This window comes from Leucopleurus acutus (assembly GCF_964270905.1).
Source record: "Leucopleurus acutus genome assembly, chromosome: 20".
NCBI classification, from domain to species: Eukaryota; Metazoa; Chordata; class Mammalia; order Artiodactyla; family Delphinidae; genus Leucopleurus; species Leucopleurus acutus.
This window is the reverse complement of record NC_139162.1, coordinates 30679711-30699325: the sequence shown is the minus strand read 5'-3', so window position 1 is coordinate 30699325 and position 19615 is coordinate 30679711. Positions and strand designations below refer to the sequence as shown.

General features: G+C 40.1%; 1 protein-coding gene across 1 annotated transcript in view; it reads left to right on the top strand.

Annotated features, from left to right (window-relative positions):
* The window catches only part of FTO (FTO alpha-ketoglutarate dependent dioxygenase), a 379775-nt gene that overhangs the window by 151889 nt on the left and 208271 nt on the right, over positions 1-19615 (top strand). The window contains exons 5-6 of the mRNA XM_082862799.1: positions 7503-7582; positions 15194-15337. Of these exons, the coding sequence (XP_082718925.1) occupies positions 7503-7582; positions 15194-15337 (224 nt within the window). The remainder of the gene's footprint in view (positions 1-7502; positions 7583-15193; positions 15338-19615) is intronic.

The window sequence follows — 19615 nt, the reverse complement described above, 5'->3', positions numbered from 1 at the left end:
CCCTCAACCCTCTTCTGCATGAGAATCCCGTGGGGCACTTTCAAGAATACAGTGCCTGGGCCTCAACTCTAGAAATTCTATTTTTAAATTATTATTATTTATTTATTTTTTGGCTGCGTTGGGTCTTCTTTGCTGCACGCGGGCTTTCTCTAGTTGAGGAGAGCGTGGTTACTCTTCATTGCGGTGCGTGGGCTTCTCATTATGGTGGCTTCTCTTGTTGAAGAGCACAGTCTCTAGGTGCGTGGGCTGCAGTAGTTGTGGCGCACGGGCTTAGTTGCTCTACGGCATGTGGGATCTTCCCGGACCAGGGCTAGAGCCCATGTCCCCTGCATTGGCAGGTGGATTCCTATCCACTGCACCACCGGGGAAACCCAACCCCAGAAATTCTGATGAAGCTAATCTGTTGTGGGTCCAGGGCGTCAGTATTTTTTTTTAATTGAAATATAGTTGATTTACATTAGGGTGCTGCCCTTCTTTCATCTCATTCCACTTATACTGTATCCAGCACAATTCCTTGTAATTTCTGGCGTATTGAGAACCTTTCCCTAATGTTGAGCACTGAAGGAAGTCTTAAATTCTTTTACTATTTCATTGATCGTCTCATTGGGAATCTAGGAATGGGGTGGGTAGAGGCCTGGGTCTCTACTGTCATCTTGCCAGGAAGCGTCCCCTCCCCCCTTTCGTTGGCTATTAAATTCTGAAAACGTTCTCAGTCATGGATGTCCCCACATCTAGGAAAAATAAGGTCATAAATATTAAGATTGAGGGATGAGAATGGACAGGTGAGTAAGAATGAAAAGCTTCAGTGATCGTGTGCACCTGGGAAGATTGGATTTCAGTATTGGGCTTATTTAGCTCAGGAGTGCCTTTAGCCAAGCTCCTGATTGTTACTTTAAGAAATTTGGGGATGCAGTAGCTTCTGGTGACACACTAGACAGCAGAACCGGGGAAATGAGGGCTGGGTTAAACTTAGTGTGACCAACTGTCCCGGTTTGTCTGGTGTGAGAGTGGGGATCTCAGGATTCGGGCCTTCAGTGTTACAACCAGGAAAGCCCTGGGCATGAATCGATCACCCTAGCGTCAATTATGCCACTGCATCTGTGGTCTCTTATATATGAGATGAGATTTCATGCTACAGTGAACGTCCAGAGTTCTCCCTCACCCACTGATAGAGCACGCAGCATTTAGCCTGCAAAGAGTTAAGAGCTTCTTTTCCATTTGTTTTGTTGAATAAATTCTACAAACTCTGATTCCACTTGAGTAGAGAGTCAGTTTTTACCTGTATTCTGAGATAGCTCTGGAAAACAGGCATTCTTTAGTGTTTTCTTTCTAAAAATTTTTAGCATTAGTCTTTAAAGCTGGGCATGTCTTTAGTGTGTCCTTTAAGACGTGAAATATACAATCCATGAGGCTTGAGCCACTTTCATAGACTTAGAATTTTAGATAAATTAGAAACTCTTCAATGAAAATTCCGGGGTTCTTTCTAAAAGTCATAAAGGATTAGAGACATTTGGGAGCAATCTCAAAAGAGTTATTTGATTAGAGAGTTGCCAAGGATTTAAATAAAGGTACAAGCCTTGGAGTATTACTTCTAATGTTGTGTTTGCCACTTGGCCTGCCTCAGGTTAGTGGCCCCTCAGTGGAACAAAAGCACTTAACAGATCTGTTCATTAAGATGATTTGTTTTCCTCCTTATGATGTCTTTAGAGCCTACTGTTAATAGCCTGGGAGTGATAAGGCTTTTATTTGGGTAGGTGAGAATGGCATCTATGTGTTTCTTTTGTTTGTTTGTTTGATCTCCTTTTTAAATTTTATTTTATTTTTGGCCGTGCCAGCAGCATTTGGGATCGTAGTTCCCCAACCAGGGATCAAACCCACACCCCCTGCATTGGAAGCGTGGAGTCTTAACCGCTGGACCACCAGGGAAGTCCCCAGCATCTATGTATTTCTTAGAAATTGTTTCAACTCTTTATGAGCACCTGGACCTGGGGAAACTCCTCCAACCCCTGCTTTTTGGTTTTTTTTTGTTTGTTTGTTTGGCTTTGAATCCCCCTTTAGATAAAATAGTTCAGATCTACCAGAAATTCTCAGGTGTGTCCTTAACCAGAATCCTCAGAGAGAGCAAACTGGGAAAGAGAATGGACATTCAGTCCTCTTCAGGCCATAAGCTACACTTCTGAACCCAAGTCAGCAGAGGTTGGATCTGTTTTGATCCTCTATATTAGCTTTCCTTGTCTTTACATTTGCTTTTAATACTCCAAATGTATGACTGCTGTTTTTATCCTCACCTTTCATTGCATCTTGTGCTGTTTGTTCATACAGTGTCCGAATGTTTTGTGACTTACTCATCTTCAGTCTGTTTTTCCTGTGAAAATACCAAAAGTTGCTCTTAATTTCACTCTTTCCGTCCCTTCACTTACCCATCCATTAGCAGGTCCTATTATTTTCCTCTAAAACATTCTGAATCTGATCGCTGCTCACCGTCTCCCCTGCTGTCACCAGGTTTTCGTGGGGTCACATTTTCAGCTCATTTAGGTGAATATCAAGCAGTGCGGTTGCTGGGTCTGATGGTAAGAGCGTGTTTAATTTTGAAGGAAACTGCCAAACTGTCTTCCAAAGTGGCTGTACCATTTTGCCTACACACCAGCAGTGAATGAGAGTTCCTGTTGCTCCACATCCTCACCAGCATTTGATGTTGTTGGTGTTCTGGATTTTAGCCATTCTAATAGCTGTGTAGTGGGTATTTGTTTTAATTTACACTTCCATGACAAAGGTAGTGGAGCATCTTTTCATGTGCTTATTACAATCTGTCTATCTTCTTTGTCTGTTCAGGTCTTTTGTCCATTTTTTAATGAGTTGTTTGTTTTCTTATTGTTGAGTTTTAAGAGTTCTTTGTATATTTTAGATAACAGTTCTTTATCGAACATGTTCTTTGCAAATATTTTGTACGAGTCCAAGGCTTGTCTTCTTAATCTCCTGACGGTGTCTCTCACAGAACAGTTTTTAATTTTTATGAAGTCTGGTTTATCAATTTTGTTTTTCATGGATTGTGCCTTCAGTGGCACCTAGAAAGTCACCGTCACCCTCAAGGTCATCTAGATTTCCTCTTCAGTGTTTTATATGTACACGTTTTACATTTAGGTCTATAATCCATTTTGAGTATTTTTTTGCATGTAGATGTACAGTTGTTCCAGCATTGCTTTTGAAGAGACTATTGAAGTCTTCCCTTCACTTCAGTCTTCTGGAAGAGATTGTAAAGAATTGCTATTATTTCTTACTTAAATGTTTGGGAGAATTCACCAGTGCACCTATTTGGGCCCAGAGGTTTCTGTTTTGAAAGGCTATTATTTATTGATTCAGTTACCTTAGTAGCTACAGGCCTATTCAGTTTGTCTATTTCTATTTGTGTGAGCTTTGGCAGATTGTGTCTTTCAAGGAATTGGTCCATTTCATCTAGCTTATCAAGTTTGTGAGCATAGAACTGTTCATGTTATTACTTTATTTTCCTTTTAACATCCATAGGTTCTATAGTGATATCCTCTTTTTGTGTGTTCTGTCCTTTTTTTTTTTTTGCCTGCATAGAACCTTATTGATTTTATTGATCTTTTCAAAGAATCAGCTTTATTTCAGTGATTTTCTCTATGGATTTTTTTTGATTTTATTAATTTCTGCTTTTATTTTTTCTTTTATTCTGCTTACTTTAAATTTAACTTGCTCTACTTTTTCTTGTTTCCTAAGGTGGAAGCTTATTGATTTTAGATCTTTCTTCTTTTCTAACATGCATTTAATGCTACAAATTTTCCTCTTGGCACTGCTTTTACACATCACACAAATGTTGCTATTTTGTATTGTTATTTTCCTGTGGTTAAAAGTATTTTAAAATTTCTATTGTGATTTCTTCTTTGACCATGTGTTATTTAGAAGTGTGTTGTTTATTCTCTAAGTATTTTAGAATTTTCCAGCTATCTTTCTGTTACTGATGTCTAGTTTACTTTCTTTGTGGTCTGAGAGCAGACATTGTATGATTTCAATTTTTAAAAAATTTGTAAAGGTGTGACTTCTGTTCAAGAATGTAGTCTATTTTGATGAATGTTTCACATGACCTTGAGAAGATTGCATAATCTGCGGTTGTTGGATGAAGTCACCTATAGATGTCAGTTAAGTTGATTGATGGTACTCTTGAGTTCCACTATGTCCTTACTAATTTTCTGCTGATGGATCTATTCACTTCTTTTAGGGGATATTGAAGTCTCTAACTATAATAGTGGATATGTCTGTTTCTTCTTGCTGTTCTATTAGTTCTTGCCTCACATACTTTGTTGCTTTATTATAAGACAGATACACCTTAAGGATTGTTACCTCTTCTTGGAGAATTACCCCTTTATCATTACGTAATGCCCCGCTATATCCCTGATAATTTTTCTTGCTTTTGCTCTGTCTGAAATTCATATAGGTACTCCAGCTTTGTTTTTGATTAGTGTTTCCATGATATATCTTTTTCCATCCCTTTACTTTTAATCTATATGTGTCTTCATATTTAAAGTGAGTTTCTTATAGACAATATATAGTTGGGTCTTGTTTTTTCATCTACTCTGACCATCTCTGCCTTTTAATTAGTATACATAGGCCATTGACATTTAAAGTGATTACTGATATAGTTAGGTTAATATCTATCTTATTTGTTAATGTTTTCTATTTGTTGCCCTTGTTCTTTGCTCTTATTTTTCTCTTTGGTCATCATTAAAAAAAAATTTTTTTTTTCTATCATTCTCCCTCCTCTGAGACTCAAATTACATTTATGTTAAAATGCTTAATATTGTCTCATAGGACATGGATGCTCTTTCAGTTTTTTATAGTGTTTTTCCTCTGTGTGCTTCATTTTGGGTTGTTTCTGTTCCTGTGTATTCTACTTCACTTATCTTTTCTTCTGCAGTGTCTAAAGTGCTGTTAATCTCTTCAATGTGATTTTTATTTCACTTACTATATTTTTCATCTTTAGAAGCTTCATATTATATATATATGAAAGATATATACATAAGAAAAGAAAGATATGTATTTATCTTGTGTATCATATATATCATATATCTTTTATTTCTCTCTGCTACTTTTTGGTTGAATGCTGGATATGGCAAATTTTATTTATTGGTGCCTGATTTTGTTTTTATTTGTTTTTTTTTTTTGAACCTATGGGTACTGAGAGCCATAGGTGATTTTTATTTTACTTTATTTAATTTTTTCAAATTTTTATTTATTTATGGCTGCATTGGGTCTTCGTTGCTGCACACGGACTTTAGTTGCGGTGAGCGGGGGCTACTCTTCGTTGCGGTGTGTGGGCTTCTCACTGTGGTGGCTTCTACTCTTTGTTGTGGAGCACAGGCTCTAGGCATGCGGGCTTCAGTAGTTGTGGTTCGTGGGCTCAGTAGTTGTGGCTCGTGGGCTCTAGAGCACAGCCTCAGTAGTTGTGGCACATGGGCTTAGTTGCTCTGCGGCATGTGGGATCTTCCCGGACCAGGACTCATACCCATGTCCCCTGCATTGGCAGGCGGATTCTCAACCACTGCACCACCAGGGAAGTCCCGCCTGATTTTGTTATATTCTTTTAAGTAGTGTTGGACTTTGCTCTAGTGAGTAATTAAATTATTTGGAATAAGTTAGATTCTTTTTTTTTTTTTCTCTTTGCGGTACATGGGCCTCTCACCACTGCGGCCTCTCCCGCCACGGAGCACAGGCTCCAGATGCGCAGGCCCAACGGCCATGGCCCACGGGCCCAGCCGCTCTGCGGCATGTGGGATTCTCCCAGACCGGGGCACGAACCCGTGTCCCCTGCATTGGCAGGCAGACTCTCAACCACTGCGCCACCAGGGAAGCCCTAAGTTAGATTCTTTTGAGGCTTGCTTTTAAGCTTTTAAGTGGATCTGGGGCAGCCTTTAATATAGTACTTATTTAACCCTACTACTAAGATTATGCTTTTCTAAAGACTCTATTGTCTCAGGTAGTAGGAACCATTCTGGCTGCTGAGAACACAGAGTATTCCTGGCCCTATGTGAGGTCTGAGATTTGTCTAGTCTATAGCTTTCTGGAACTTATTTTCCTGCCTGTGGGAAGTTTTCATCCACACATGCACAGATGTATACGTAGCCAAAGACTTGAAGGAACCCTTCTGTAGATGTCCGCTTAGTCTCTCCCTGTGCGGGTTCTTCTGTTCCAGTGTTCTGCCTTACAAATCCTTGCTGCCCTGGCCTTCCTAAATGTAGTCTCTGTCTTCACAACTCAGCAAGAGAGAAGACGGAAAACTCTGAGTTCTGACATCCCCATCCCTACTCTGTGACTTTGAAACTGTTTCTAGCTAGTAAACTAAGGCTCACCTATTTTATTTCTCCTATCTTTGGGGTCACTGTTTTCCAGTGTCAGAAACCTTTGTTTCCTATTTTTGGTCTGTTTTATAATTTTTTAGGGTAAGAAGGTAAACCTTGTCACGGTTACTCCATAATGTCCATAAGCAGGAGTCCTGCAGTTGGCATTTTGCATTTCCTTTCTTCTGTTTAGAGGTAATTTTATAGGTTGTTTTTGCTGACATGTAGGGGGTGTGGTGGTCTTTGCTTCCTAGTCTAAGTCATTGTCTTTCTTAGTATCTTGCTAAGAAGCCTCTGTTGCGTACATAGGAAATCATGTGTTGCTGGGGACAGTTTGGTTCTCTTCTTTATAATAGAGGGCGTGATGTCCTAAGCAGAGGTGTTACAGATTTTGCCTCACGTGTGGCATCATTTCTTAGAATACGCAACGACTTGGCCATTGGTTTTTCTCCCACTGCATGTGGTTTTAGGCATATTCTTCAGCTGATGAATTCACCACCTTCTCCATTCTTGGGTCGTGAATCTGTAGGCTTGAATTCTGTTCTGAGAGCCAAAGCTTTGCAACATGCTGAGTTGGTTGGTTTGCTGCCTGGAGAATTGTTAGGGCAAAATTGATACTTTGACTGGGGAAGGAAAGAGGCAGATTTTCAGATGAAAGATGTTCAACTCCAAATAATACAAAAAAAAGTTGGCTTATTCTAAAGGCATGGGTAGAATTAGATGTATCATGAGAAAGGGAAAGAAGTTCAGCCCATAAATAGTGGCGAGTGGGTATCATAAGACTACAAATAAGTAGGGTAACCCTATAGTCTGTTTGCTAAGGACAGTCCTGGTTTATGCCTGTTGTCCTGCAATAATTATTAATAACATCCCCTTTCACTATTGAAAGTATCATGGTTTTTGATGGTTTTATACCATATGACTATATATATATATATATATGTATATATATATGTTATCCTACTTACAAAGAACGGTTTAAAGAATACATGGTAATTGTTAATTCTTTGTTCTTGTCATTCTTCTTGAATGATGGATTTACTGTTTACTTTGTATTTTAGTGAAATAGTATTCAGTGACTGATAAGTGTGTGTTGGGTGTTGGTTTTTTTTTTTTTTTTTTTTTTAATTTTTGGTATTTTTCCTGCAGATGATCTCAATGCCACCCACCAACACTGTGTTTTGGCTGGTTTACCACCTCGGTTTAGTTCCACCCACCGAGTGGCAGAGGTAAGTGTAAATAAAAATGTGACTCAAACTTAATTGGATGTGACAGAAGTGGTCGCATGAGCAACTTATCATAGAACTTTGGAAGAATATTTGATAGGAAAATTGCTTCCATCTAACTAGACTTTAGCCTCTATTTACTTGCTTTTTTAGCTTTGAGTTGTGTTGGACCCAGTTTTGAAAAGTGTGTTCACAGCCTGGGATAAGTCTATTTTGCTTCTTTGGGGTTATGTTTCTTGGAAAAGATGCCAGCAAGAGGGCACCTTGGCAGGTGTCGCTGGTTAGAGATTTTCTAAGGGGTTTGTATCTGTCAAGGTCAAGGGCAGGGGATGGCCAGAACAAAATAGTAGATTTGTGTGCTTGTGCATGTGTTAGCTGTGACTGGGCTCAGATGGTTGAGAATTTATATTTCCCTTAACTTTTGGGTCAGGCTTCCGGGCATGTGAATGTAAATTAAGGAGAAAGTTACAGTGGTGCCAGGGAATTTCCAAACTCCCCAGTTGTGTTTCTAACCCAGACTTTATTGCTAAATTCTGCCAGCACTTGCAGTGGCAGATAGTCAGCTGATTAGACTAGTTCAGAATGGAAACTTAAGAGATGAGGGAAGCCTTTAGTAGTCACCCTGGAGTATTGTGTGTGCTCAGTTAAGAAGTGTTCCAGAGAGCAGGGGAATGATCATGAAAAGGATTACAAGTTGACCTCGTATCCAAGCTTGTCTTCTGTGCTTTGCTTTTATAGCTTGACTTTTCATTGTACCACAAGGGGACCAGTGTGAGAAAGTTGGGCAGACGGGATACAATAAAGTGGCAGGGAAACACAAGCACAAGACCTTTCCAGTCCTGAGACTGTGTGAGTCTATAAGGCAGTGTCATGTCTTTTGGTATTTAGGTAGCTTTTCTAGTGGACTGGTCATTTTGCTAGGTGGCAGAGAGGGCACGAGTGTCTGTTTAAATCAAGATGCCAGCAAACCCATCAAGCATTCCTTCCCCCTTTTCTCCCTTTCTTCTCTCTTCTATTCAGTCATTCATCTAAATATTTGAGTGTCTGTTCTGTGCCCAGTAGCACTAGAGGCATGAGAGAGAGAGAGCCATCAACATGACAGGTATGGCCACTAGCTTTGCTGAACTTCCATTTTAGTTTGAGAGACAAATATTAAATAGATAAAAACACAAATAATTATCTTAGAGACCTAAAAAGGTAAGTTCTGTTAGGAAGGAAGGAAGGAGTGAGTAGAGGCAGGCAAAAAAGAGTGAGCAAGCATTTATAGAGCATCTAATACGTGCTTTGTATTGTACAAAAAAGACTTCAGTTTTTGTATAATACAAGATGATATAGACCTCTGTCTTTCTAACTAGAACTCTCCTAAGAATTCTTTTGAGTATGTGGCTACTTATGTGTCTCTTTGCACCTTTCCTAATCCAATCTGGAAGAGCGGACAAGACGATTAGTGCTGTGCTCAGAGGGTTGGTACAAAATGATGAAAACGAAGTTTCACAAAATGTATTTGATAAGGGTAACAATCATATTTAATTCATAGGGTTCTTGTGAGGATTAAGTGAGTTAATACGTGTAAGTCTTTTTGAACAGTGGCAGGTATAGAGTATGCATTCAAAGAATGTTAGCCACTACTACTATTATTAAGTTACTACCACTGCTGCTGCTGCTGCTACTACTATTACTACTACTGTCTTTTCAGTTATCCTGATGAAAAGCTAGTAGGAGACAGGAACAACAAAAGCTCTTTGTGTGGAAGGCTATACTGTCTCCATTTATACACTAGAATGTATGTAATGAAGCAAGAGAACTTAAGTCATCAATGAGTCTTTAATTGGAAGTGTTGCTATTAACTGAAAGCTACTACTCAGAAGAAGGGAAGTGATTTTAGTTCTTTCATCCGTTCTGCAAACTTTCGTTGAAATTCCCAGTGCTCAAGGTATTCTTTTAGACAATTGTGCACAGGTAGAGTGCAGAATAGAGAGTAGCAAACAGCATAAGGCTTCACGAGTGACATGACATGTAAGACTTGAACATGTAGGGATTAGGGGATTTTAGGACATTTTAAGACATTTAAGAGTCCTCATCCCATTAGGTGGAAATCTTGTGATCGGAATGGGATGGGGATACAAAGGGAGTATTGAGGGGCTCAACTTTGACTGAATCCCAGGATGCCAGAAAGGGAGTGTTGGCAGATAAAGGCTGATCCCTGAATGTTTGGATTGGGAAAGATCTTGGATATCAGGTTAGGCGTGTTTTAACTTAAGTTGGTTCAGGTGGGGGTTATGATGATTTATTTATCGCAGTAGTGACATATTGGAGATGTCTTTAAGAAGATGAAAATGATAGAGACATCAATTAAACCTATTGGTCTGAACTAAGGTCATGGCAACAGGAAAAAAGAAGAAATTCCCTTGACTAATGTAGGAGACAGTGACAGACTTGGCAACTGATTGAAGTGGAGGGAGGAATGTAAGAATGAATGAGTGAATGAATGAACACACTAACCAGGTAACTCTTTAGTGGATGCTTGTCATGTGCTGGGCTTTTGGGTGACTCTGAGGTTTCAAGCTTGGGTGATTTGGAGATGACATTACCATAAGTAGAAATAGGGATCTAAGACACGAGGGGAAGACAGTAGTTCAGTTTTGAACAGGCTGAGTCAGAGCTGCCAAGAGGAGAGGTCCAGCAGACAAATGTAAATTTGGGACTAAAACTTGTGAGAGATCAGGAAACCTTTCCTTCTCCACCTCCTATGATAAATACACACATTCAGAATGCAGTTTGAAAAGTACCCCTCTGGCCTTATTTCCTTTTTTTCCAAGTAGACCATCTTAACTAAAGTAGCAGTGCTTTCAAAATATCCTGAGGTTTAGCTTTCTCTGCTTTAGTCATAGCTGTATTTGTATCTTCTAATTTTTAGGCAAAATTTTGAGCGTTAATTAATTTTTAAAAAAGAGGTGGATATGCATAGTGATAATAATAATATAATCCCAAATCTGTATCTTTTATATTACCTCTACTTCAGTTCAAGCTTATGATACTTTACTAATTAGACATACATAATGTGAATGATGTGACTATCCTGCTTTCTATATTATAGATCAGGGTCAGCAAGTTCTATGGCTTTTGGGCCAGCCAGCTCTTTTTGTAAATAAAGTTTTATTGGAACACAGCCACGCTCACTTATTTACGTATTGTTTATGGCTGCTTTGGAGCTACCATGGCAGACCTGAGTAGTTGAACACAGACCTTATGGCCTGCAAGCCTAAAATATCTACCATCTGACCTTTTTAAGAAAAGGTTTGCTGACTCTGTTTTGCGGTATGCGGGCCTCCCACTGTTGTGGCTTCTCCCGTTGCGGAGCACAGGCTCCGGATGCGCAGGCTCGGCGGCTATGGCTCCCGGGCCCAGTCGCTCTGCGGCATGTGGGATCTTCCCGGACCGGGGCACGAATTCGTGTCCCCTGCATCGGCAGGCGGACTCTCAACCACTGCGCCACCAGGGAAGCCCGCTGACTCTGTTTTACATGATCCTGTGTATACAGGCTTTAAAGTTAAAAGGAATTTTTTTTTAAAAATCATCATTTTAAGGTTAACTTTTTATTTCTACCCAAAATCAAAAATGATAATATTCAATGCTGGTAAAATTACAGTGAAACTGTACATTCATACCCTACTGGTAGTTTTTCTAATTAGTATATTTTTTGGGAGGCTATATGGGGATATGTGTAAAGCCCCATAAAAATATTCATATCTTTGATCTCATAACATTGTTTTGAGGAATCAAACCTAGGAAATAATTCAAAGGAAGTATATATAAAAAGATATTTATCTAGTATGATTAACAGCAGTGAAAAGTTGGACAGAACCTTAATGCCTTTATATTATGTGACTTGCTAATTAAATTGTTACTGTCACCTCATTCAGCAGCATTGACCATGGTAGTTTTGAATACCTATGTACAAACAGTGAAAAGTAGCATGTACATTGATATGTATATATTCATTACAGCTGTGTGTGGATGAAGAATTACACGCAATAAAAATAATTTATTTTAAATAGAGTATGGCAGGATTATGTTTTTATCTTATTTAAAACTTCTAATTTCATCTTATATTATTGTTTTCAGTAATAGAAGAAGGAAGATTTTTTTCTCCAACACTATAGTTAACGTTATGGTTTCCCTCAATACAGAGAAGAAAAAAATCCATGCAACTTTATAGCCCTCACTTGTTCTACAAATGTCCTTTCCTTCATACAGTATTAAATTAGACATCTTTTCTGTGCCAAACAAAATGATTCGCTATTTTCTGCCTATTCACAATATGTAGGAAACAGATTGTCTTAAGGAAATGTTGTTCTGAAATTCATTTTAGTTAATCACAGAAGAAATCTATTCAGTTTTTAGTTGCAAAAATGTGACTAGAGTATGTCTGATGACTCTCGACCTTTATTTGATTTTAGTTTTTTTCTGGTTGTGACAGAATGTTCTTGGGATGCAACACAGAATATATGTTTTTTTTTAATTTAAATTCTATGTATAATTATATTTTGAATAGGTAGTTACGCAAATGGTTCAAAACTCAAAAAGTACCTAAGAGTGTACAGTTAAAACCTATTTCTCCTCACACCAGCCAGCTCCTCTTCCCCAGAGGCAACCAACGTTATCAGATTTTTGTTATCCTTTCAGTGATACTTAATACATATATAAGCAAACACACATGTAATTTTTAAAATTTCTTATATAAATGGTGGTCTACACACTATTCTGCCCCACCCCCCCCTTTTTTTTTTTTTTTGCGGTACGAGGGCCTCTCACTGCTGTGGCCTCTCCCATTGCGGAGCACAGGCTCCGGACGCGCAGGCTCAGCAGCCATGGCTCACGGGCCCAGCCGCTCCGTGGCATGTGGGATCCTCCTGGACCGGGGCATGAACCCGCGTCCCCTGCATCGGCAGGCGGACTCTCAACCACTGCACCACCAGGGAAGCCCCTATTCTGCACTTTTTGTTTTGTTTTATTTTAGTAAACCTTGATGATAATTACTTATCAACATCAGTTCTTAGAGTAGGGAATTTTTTTTTAAGATATGATACAAAAGCATAAGCCATCAAAGAAAAAATAGGTGAATTGGACTTTATCAAAGTTAAAAACTTTATGCGTCAAAGGGTACCATCACAAACGTGAAAAGACAGAATGGGAGAAAATATTTGCAGATCATACATCTCACAAGGTGCCCATATTTAGATTTATTTAAAGAACTCTTACAGCTCAATGATTAAAAAGAAATAATCCAACTTTTTAAACAGATAAAGGCTATGAATAGACATGTGTCTATGTCTGTATACAAGCGGCCTATAAACACATGAAAAGATGCTCACCATCATTAGTCATTGGGGAAATGCAAATCAAAACCACAATGACATACCACTGCACACCCGCTGGAATAGGTATCATCAGAATCACAGGAACAGGTGTTGGTGAGGATGTGCAGAAATTGGAACCCTCATACATTGCTGGAGGGAATGTAAAATGGCGCAGCCACTTTGGAAAATTTAACCTTCAGAAGGTTAAATTCAGAGTTACCTTATTGCCCAGCAATTCCACGCCTAGTGTACACACCCAAGAGAAGTGAAAACTCGTACGTGAATGTTTATAGTAGCTTAATTCATAATAGCCAAAAAGTGGAAACAGCCCAAATGCTCATCACCTAACGAATGGAGAAACAAAAGGCAGCGTATCTGTACAGTTGAATGATAATTTGGCAATAAACAGGAACAGGGCACTGACACATGGACAACATGGATGAACCTTGAAAATATACTAAGTGAAAGAAGCCAGTCACAAAGGACCACATATTGTATGATTTCATTTATATATATATGTAATATCCAGAGTAGATCAGTCAAATCTGTAGACCCATAAAGTAGATTAGTGGTTGCCTAGGGCTGGGAAGGCTGGTAGAAATGGGAGGGGGGTGACTGCTAAAAGGTACAACATTTCTTTCTGGAGTGATAAAAATGTTCTAAAGTTAACTGTAGTGATGGTTGCACAACTCTGTGAATATACTAAAAGACATTGAATTGTATGCTTTAAGTGGGTAAATTTTATGACATGTGAATTTTATATCTCAATAAAACTGTTTCCACTCCCCATGCCCTCCCAAAAAACTAGGCCTGATTATAGGTTCTTTACATCAGATGAACTCTAATCACCCAGGAAAAATATATATATTCCCCCCTCCTTTTTTTTTTTTGGTTGCAATCATGGCTCCACCAGAGTTTGTTTAACTGGTCTTTTATTGATGGGAAATTTTGTGTTGTTTTTAATCTTTTATTATAGTAGATGGCATTTCAATTAATTACCTCTTATATAGGTTACTCCATACTTGGGAAAGTAAAGGTGCAGGTAGAGTATGTTTATAGACAGAATGTCATTTAAAAAATGTAGGGTTGTCTGTGGGACAAAAGTGAGTGGTAATTCATTTCCATTTTTTGTTTTTTCTTTGTAGTAAATTGGAGCCACTGCCCTTCTGCTCCCCACACTTTGGGATCTTCATATTAAAACACATATTAGTCAAGCTTCTGTTTGTGGCACAGAAACTTCATTTTTTTTCCCCCAGGCATGCCCAGGTCACATTGTATCAAGTGGCAGTAACGGTGCAAAGAAATTTTGTACCAGGGGATTAGCCTTCAAGGTTATTTCGAAGCGATCCATTTAAATTGTAAATATAAAAATAAAAATACTCTGGGGAGACATTTCCCTCATTGGGTCTAAAGGATATTTACAGCTGGCGTTTTCTCATTCTAGGAAATCGTGTCATTATCAAAACAAGCGGATGCACACTCCACCTGCATCCTCTTCTTTTCTGACATATGCTCATTCAAAGAGGGAGTGTGTCCATTTGACCTCTGTTGTGCTCCCGCAGACTTAGAGAGGGATGGACTAGTTATCTGTGCCTTTGCTCATACCCGGGCCCTAAGTTATGCCTTTCAACGTGCCTTGAGGGTATGAGCCACATATTCTCCATTATCTGAAGAATCTCTTCTGCCAAGGCAGACTTGCAACTGCCTAGCGTATGCCTTCCGCAGAAAAGGAAAATGAGTTCTTTGCCCTGTGTTTATAACTTCATTTTTTTCTCCATTGCTGTTCTATTTTGTGTACTTTTGAACCAGTTTTTCTACAGTCTGGTTACCTTTTTTCCCCCATTGTTAGGTGCAGGGCACTTGAGATAAAGTCAGTGTTCTTGACTTCTTGGCTAATTAGTTATTCCTCCAATAACTACTTACTAAGTTTCTTTTATATTTAAGACTCAGTTCTAGGTGCTGCAGTATATGTATAGTATATACATTTTGAAACAGGGCTTTAGCCTTCAGGGAGCCAACTCTTTGGAGATATGAAGCCCATGTAATAAAAAGCAGCAAGATGAGTGACCCAGGTGACGGCCAAGCTGGCAGCACAGAGCCCAAGGAGAAAGCTACTACAGTCATTCTTAAGTTGAGGAGCATAGGCTGACCTGTGAGGGCGACAGGTCCGGGAAGGGGACAGACGTCCTAGGAAGAGAGGGATGGTAACCTTGGAGTTTGCTTACCATCTCGGTGGCTGGTTCTATCTCTGCAGTGCTCAACGGGGACCTTGGATTACATCTTACAGCGCTGCCAGTTGGCCCTGCAGAATATCCGTGATGAGGCGGACAATGGTGAGGTCTCTTTGAAATCCTTGGAGCCAGTGGTTTTGAAACACGGAGAAGAAATCCACAACGAGGTAAGGACTTTCAAGAACTGTGAAGATTCTCTCCTACTTGCTAGCTAACAAGTTATTCGGCCACAGTTTGCTATGAGTATAAGAGACAAGGGATGGTTCATTACTTACAATAGCAGTAGCCAGGGCATGAGCATTTTTGTGCCAGTTCTCCAAGCCTCTGTTTCCACAGGGTAACGCACAGTGGGCTGGATAGCATGTGCACTGGAGGGGTTGTGTTCTAGAAGAGGAGCCTGACCTGAGGTAACCCGACTCTTCCATGATGGGCAGTAGGCATGTCTGTCGTTTGCTCCAGATCAAGACACATCTTTATCCTCCAAGTCTGTTAGCAATCCTACCCTTTATTCTGGAGGGAGAAACTCTGTCTTCCAAGCATGTTCACTATAAAGACATCCTTGCAATGAGAGCGTGAAGCAAAGGGCAAGACATGTAGAAACACAAACAAGAGATCCATGAAGGATAATCTTCCAGCAAGGACTGATGGAAACTGAAGGTGGATCCTTGGAGCAGGTGGACCCTTAGGAGCCTTGCCTTTTGTTCAGGAAATTAGTAGCGATTCTGCAGTCTGTGGGACCAGCATGTCTGGATCCCATGAGTCAGTGTTTCAAAAACTTTGTTAGTTTCATTAATACGTTTTCAATTTTTGCTCTGTCTTTGGACTACATATATTGTTATCTCTTCAATACTTTTAAAAGAATCAACTCATTTTTTATGTAAATTAAAGTTTTTAAAAAGGAAGCTTTATGTTACCACTTTTAAGTGGAAAGCTGGTATCACTATCCAAAAGAAAAAGTAACCAGAAAACTCTAGCCTGTGAAAACAGCAGTGTTATACTATTCCAGCAGATGCTTTTGGCCGGAGAAGGTTCGGAGCCTACAGTCTCTATTCTTCACGGTAAGAAGGAAGATTAGTGCGCAACTTCCTACACTTTCTAAAAGTCATTGAATTCTACACTGAAAATGGGTGAATTTTATGGTGGGTAAATAATACTCCCCCCCCCAGAAAAAAACCCATTGAAATGAAAGTCAAAAAGAGATTACCAAGTGGTAGAGAATCTTTGAAGATTATCATCAATCAAAGACTTTTTCTTTGAAATAATTAGAAGGATTGGTGGAGAATTGGAGTACAAAAATGTTCTCAATCATCTCAGTAAATAATTGCTGAGCATGCGCGAGACACTCTTTCTGGGTGCTTTCGGATATGTTGGGAAATAAAATAGACATTCTAGTTCAGGGAGATGACAATAAATAATAAACACACTATATCAGTTTATTATACAGTATGTTAGAAGTTGATAAGTGGTACAGGAAAAACCAAACAGGGCAAGGTAATGGAGATTTGAGAGAAGCAGAGAACACTCCCGCTGACAAGATGTCCTTTGTCCAAGGTTGAGGAAGAGAGCCATGTGGTTTTCTGGGGAACAGCATTTCAGGCCGAGGGAGACACCACTGCAAGGGCCGTGCGGGTGGGAGAATGCCTGGTGTTCGTGGACTAGTTCAGGGACGGTCCGCTGTGAGTGGTGGGAGTGAGGCTGTTAGTTACAGGAGATGAGGTCACGGAGGTGGTGTGAGGGGATGGGGAACCGCAGATTGTATCAGTCGTTGGAGGTGTCTCTAAGGACAAGGGCTTTCCTTTTTACTCTGAGGGTTATAGCGAGCCACTGAGGGGGTTTGAGCAGAGGAGAACAATGTTCCCACTGTGCCATGTAATATCTTTAAAAAGATATTTACTTATCTTACGAGCTGCTCCTCGGCTTGAATAGAGAGGTCTTGAATCTGAGTAACATGTGTGCCAGTCTTCTCTAATCCCCCAGTCTTTGATTCTTCAAGGTCATCTTCTTACTTTCAGAATGAGTTCCATATGTCAGGACACATCATCAGATACTCTCCTTTGGCCACGCAAGTTGGCGTGCTCACGCTCTTCTGGGTTCTGTTGCTGAATGAGAGCACAAATGTCTATAATCCTTTCCAGGGTTCTTACTGTTTGCTTTCCTCTTTCTTAAAGGCCATGTGCCTTTGCTGGACTTATTATAGGATGAAGCCCTTGGTTTCATGTCTGCAGTCTTTTGGGCTGTGTCGGTTTAGAAGTGGTTGGTTTTCTTTGTCTTAGATAGTTTCTAGCTAAACAATTTGGGGACTTTGGAGATTGGAACTGAGTACCTTAAGAAGATTTTTTTTTTTCCAATTTAAGACGCTTAAAAAGATTTTTGGTGAGGTATAAGCAGAACCTTCCTCTGTGTTTATAAAATAGTCTGTTTTCCTTCTTAAAAATCATAAAATATGGAATTCAGTCTTGTCACCTAGTAAATTTCCCCTAGGAAAATGTACTATTTGTTGTCATCATTTGGTTCTCATTTTGTTCTGATCAGACCTGTATCTTCCTTACAGCTACTGGGAAAGGGCTTTCATTGGGTAGCTCTCTGTAGATAGGACTTTAGCATCTCTTCCTGGTCTCATGTCTTTCTCCATGTAAAAACCTATTTCATTTATTACAGTGAGCACTGACCCCAATGGGCATGTTCCCACATGGGCATGATGGGTGTGATGCCCAATGGGCATCTCGAGGGAAATGCATAAGCTGACCTGGGACCAAATCAAGAACCCACACTAACTTGGCAGAAGTAGGTGTCATCTGCTTACCTGTAAGAGTGTTGGAAATGATTTCCAACTATACAGTGCTGTGGTGACTCAGAAATACGGTTTTGGAGTCTTACAGACTTTGCTCCCCAATGCCTAAGTGTCCAGTGACTAAGGTTCAGGTAGGTGGGTGGATTCTGTTTGTGCTTCCCCTTCAGACTTTTTCTAGACATTTCTAGGAGAAAAGCTTTTCTTAATTGACCTTTTTATTTTCTTTTTTTAAAAATTAATTAATTTATTTATTTATGACTGTGTTGGGTCTTCGTTTCTGTGCAAGGGCTTTCTCTAGTTGTGACAAACGGGGGCCACTCTTCATCGCGGTGCGCGGGCCTCTCCTGTTGAGGAGCACAGGCTCCAGATGCGCAGGCTCAGCAATTGTGGCTCACGGGCCCAGTTGCTCCGCGGCATGCGGGATCCCCCCAGACCAGGGCTCGAACCCGTGTCCCCTGCATTGGCAGGCAGACTCTCAACCACTGCGCCACCAGGGAAGCCCTGACCTTTTTCTTTTTGACTATTCCATGGAGAAGGCAGGTGCAGGTGAAATAGGAAGGTTCTAGAGATGTTTCTCTGGGTCACAGCTACGTAACTAACACTATTGTGAACGTGTGTTCATTTTTCTTTGATGATTCAGAAGGCCCTTCAAGATCCTGCAAGTTCCCTAGGCTGTCACTGTGCCTTCTGATAACCTGTGGGCATTAGGTATCTTTGTATTGTCACTGCACCAAAGATTGAATAATAGGGAATTTCCATTAAGTGCATGTCTGAAACCTGGGAGTTTGTTTTAAAAGCATCATGAACCCCGAGAGCACCTCAAGAGAGTTCTGGAAGCTGTGAGCCTCCCGGGAGGGACTGCACTCTGGAGAAGGGATGAAACCCTCCTCCTGTCATGGCTAGCACGTTATCAGTCAGTCAATATGGTGAGACTGTGATTCTTTTTAGCCTTGAAGTAATAAAGCTTCTGTTCTGTTCTGAATCCTGACCCTTCGGTTTTCATGCAGCATCCACCCTGTGGCTGCAGCTTTCCGTCCTCATCCCCAGAGTTTGGGGTGGAGGGGTGCACACCTTTTTATTTTGGTAACCCAAACTGAATCAAGCAGCTGGAAATATTTTTTGCTTCCTTAATTAATTTTAAGGAGGGAGGCAACTGCTTCTCTTGGCAGTGTTAGCACTGGTGAGGGTGGCATTGGATGAATATCCTGTAATATTTTTTGCCCACAACATCGAAGTGAAAAAGTCAGGTTATGGAGTTGATTAAAATACATGCCAATGGGTTTGATGCCCACAAAGATTGTATCTCATGGGCAGTACTTCCACCCCTGAAAAAAAAACTCTGTTGGGAATAAGTTTCAGGGTTGAGCTTTTCTGACTGGCCTCCGTGGAACGGGGGTGAGCATGAATTGACATGATTGTTAAAACTTCTCTTGCTCAGAAGATTTCATAAGATTGTGAGATTCTTGAGGACAGTAAGTGGTGGGCCTTGTGGCCTCATTTGGTCTGTTTTCTTAGTATCTACCAAGTGCCTGGCATATGGTCGGCTGTTCATTATTAACCCACTTAATCCTCACCACAAACCTATGTGGTGATTATGTAATTATCCTTATTTTACAGATGACAGAACTATTCAATAGTGGAGCCCAGATCTGAA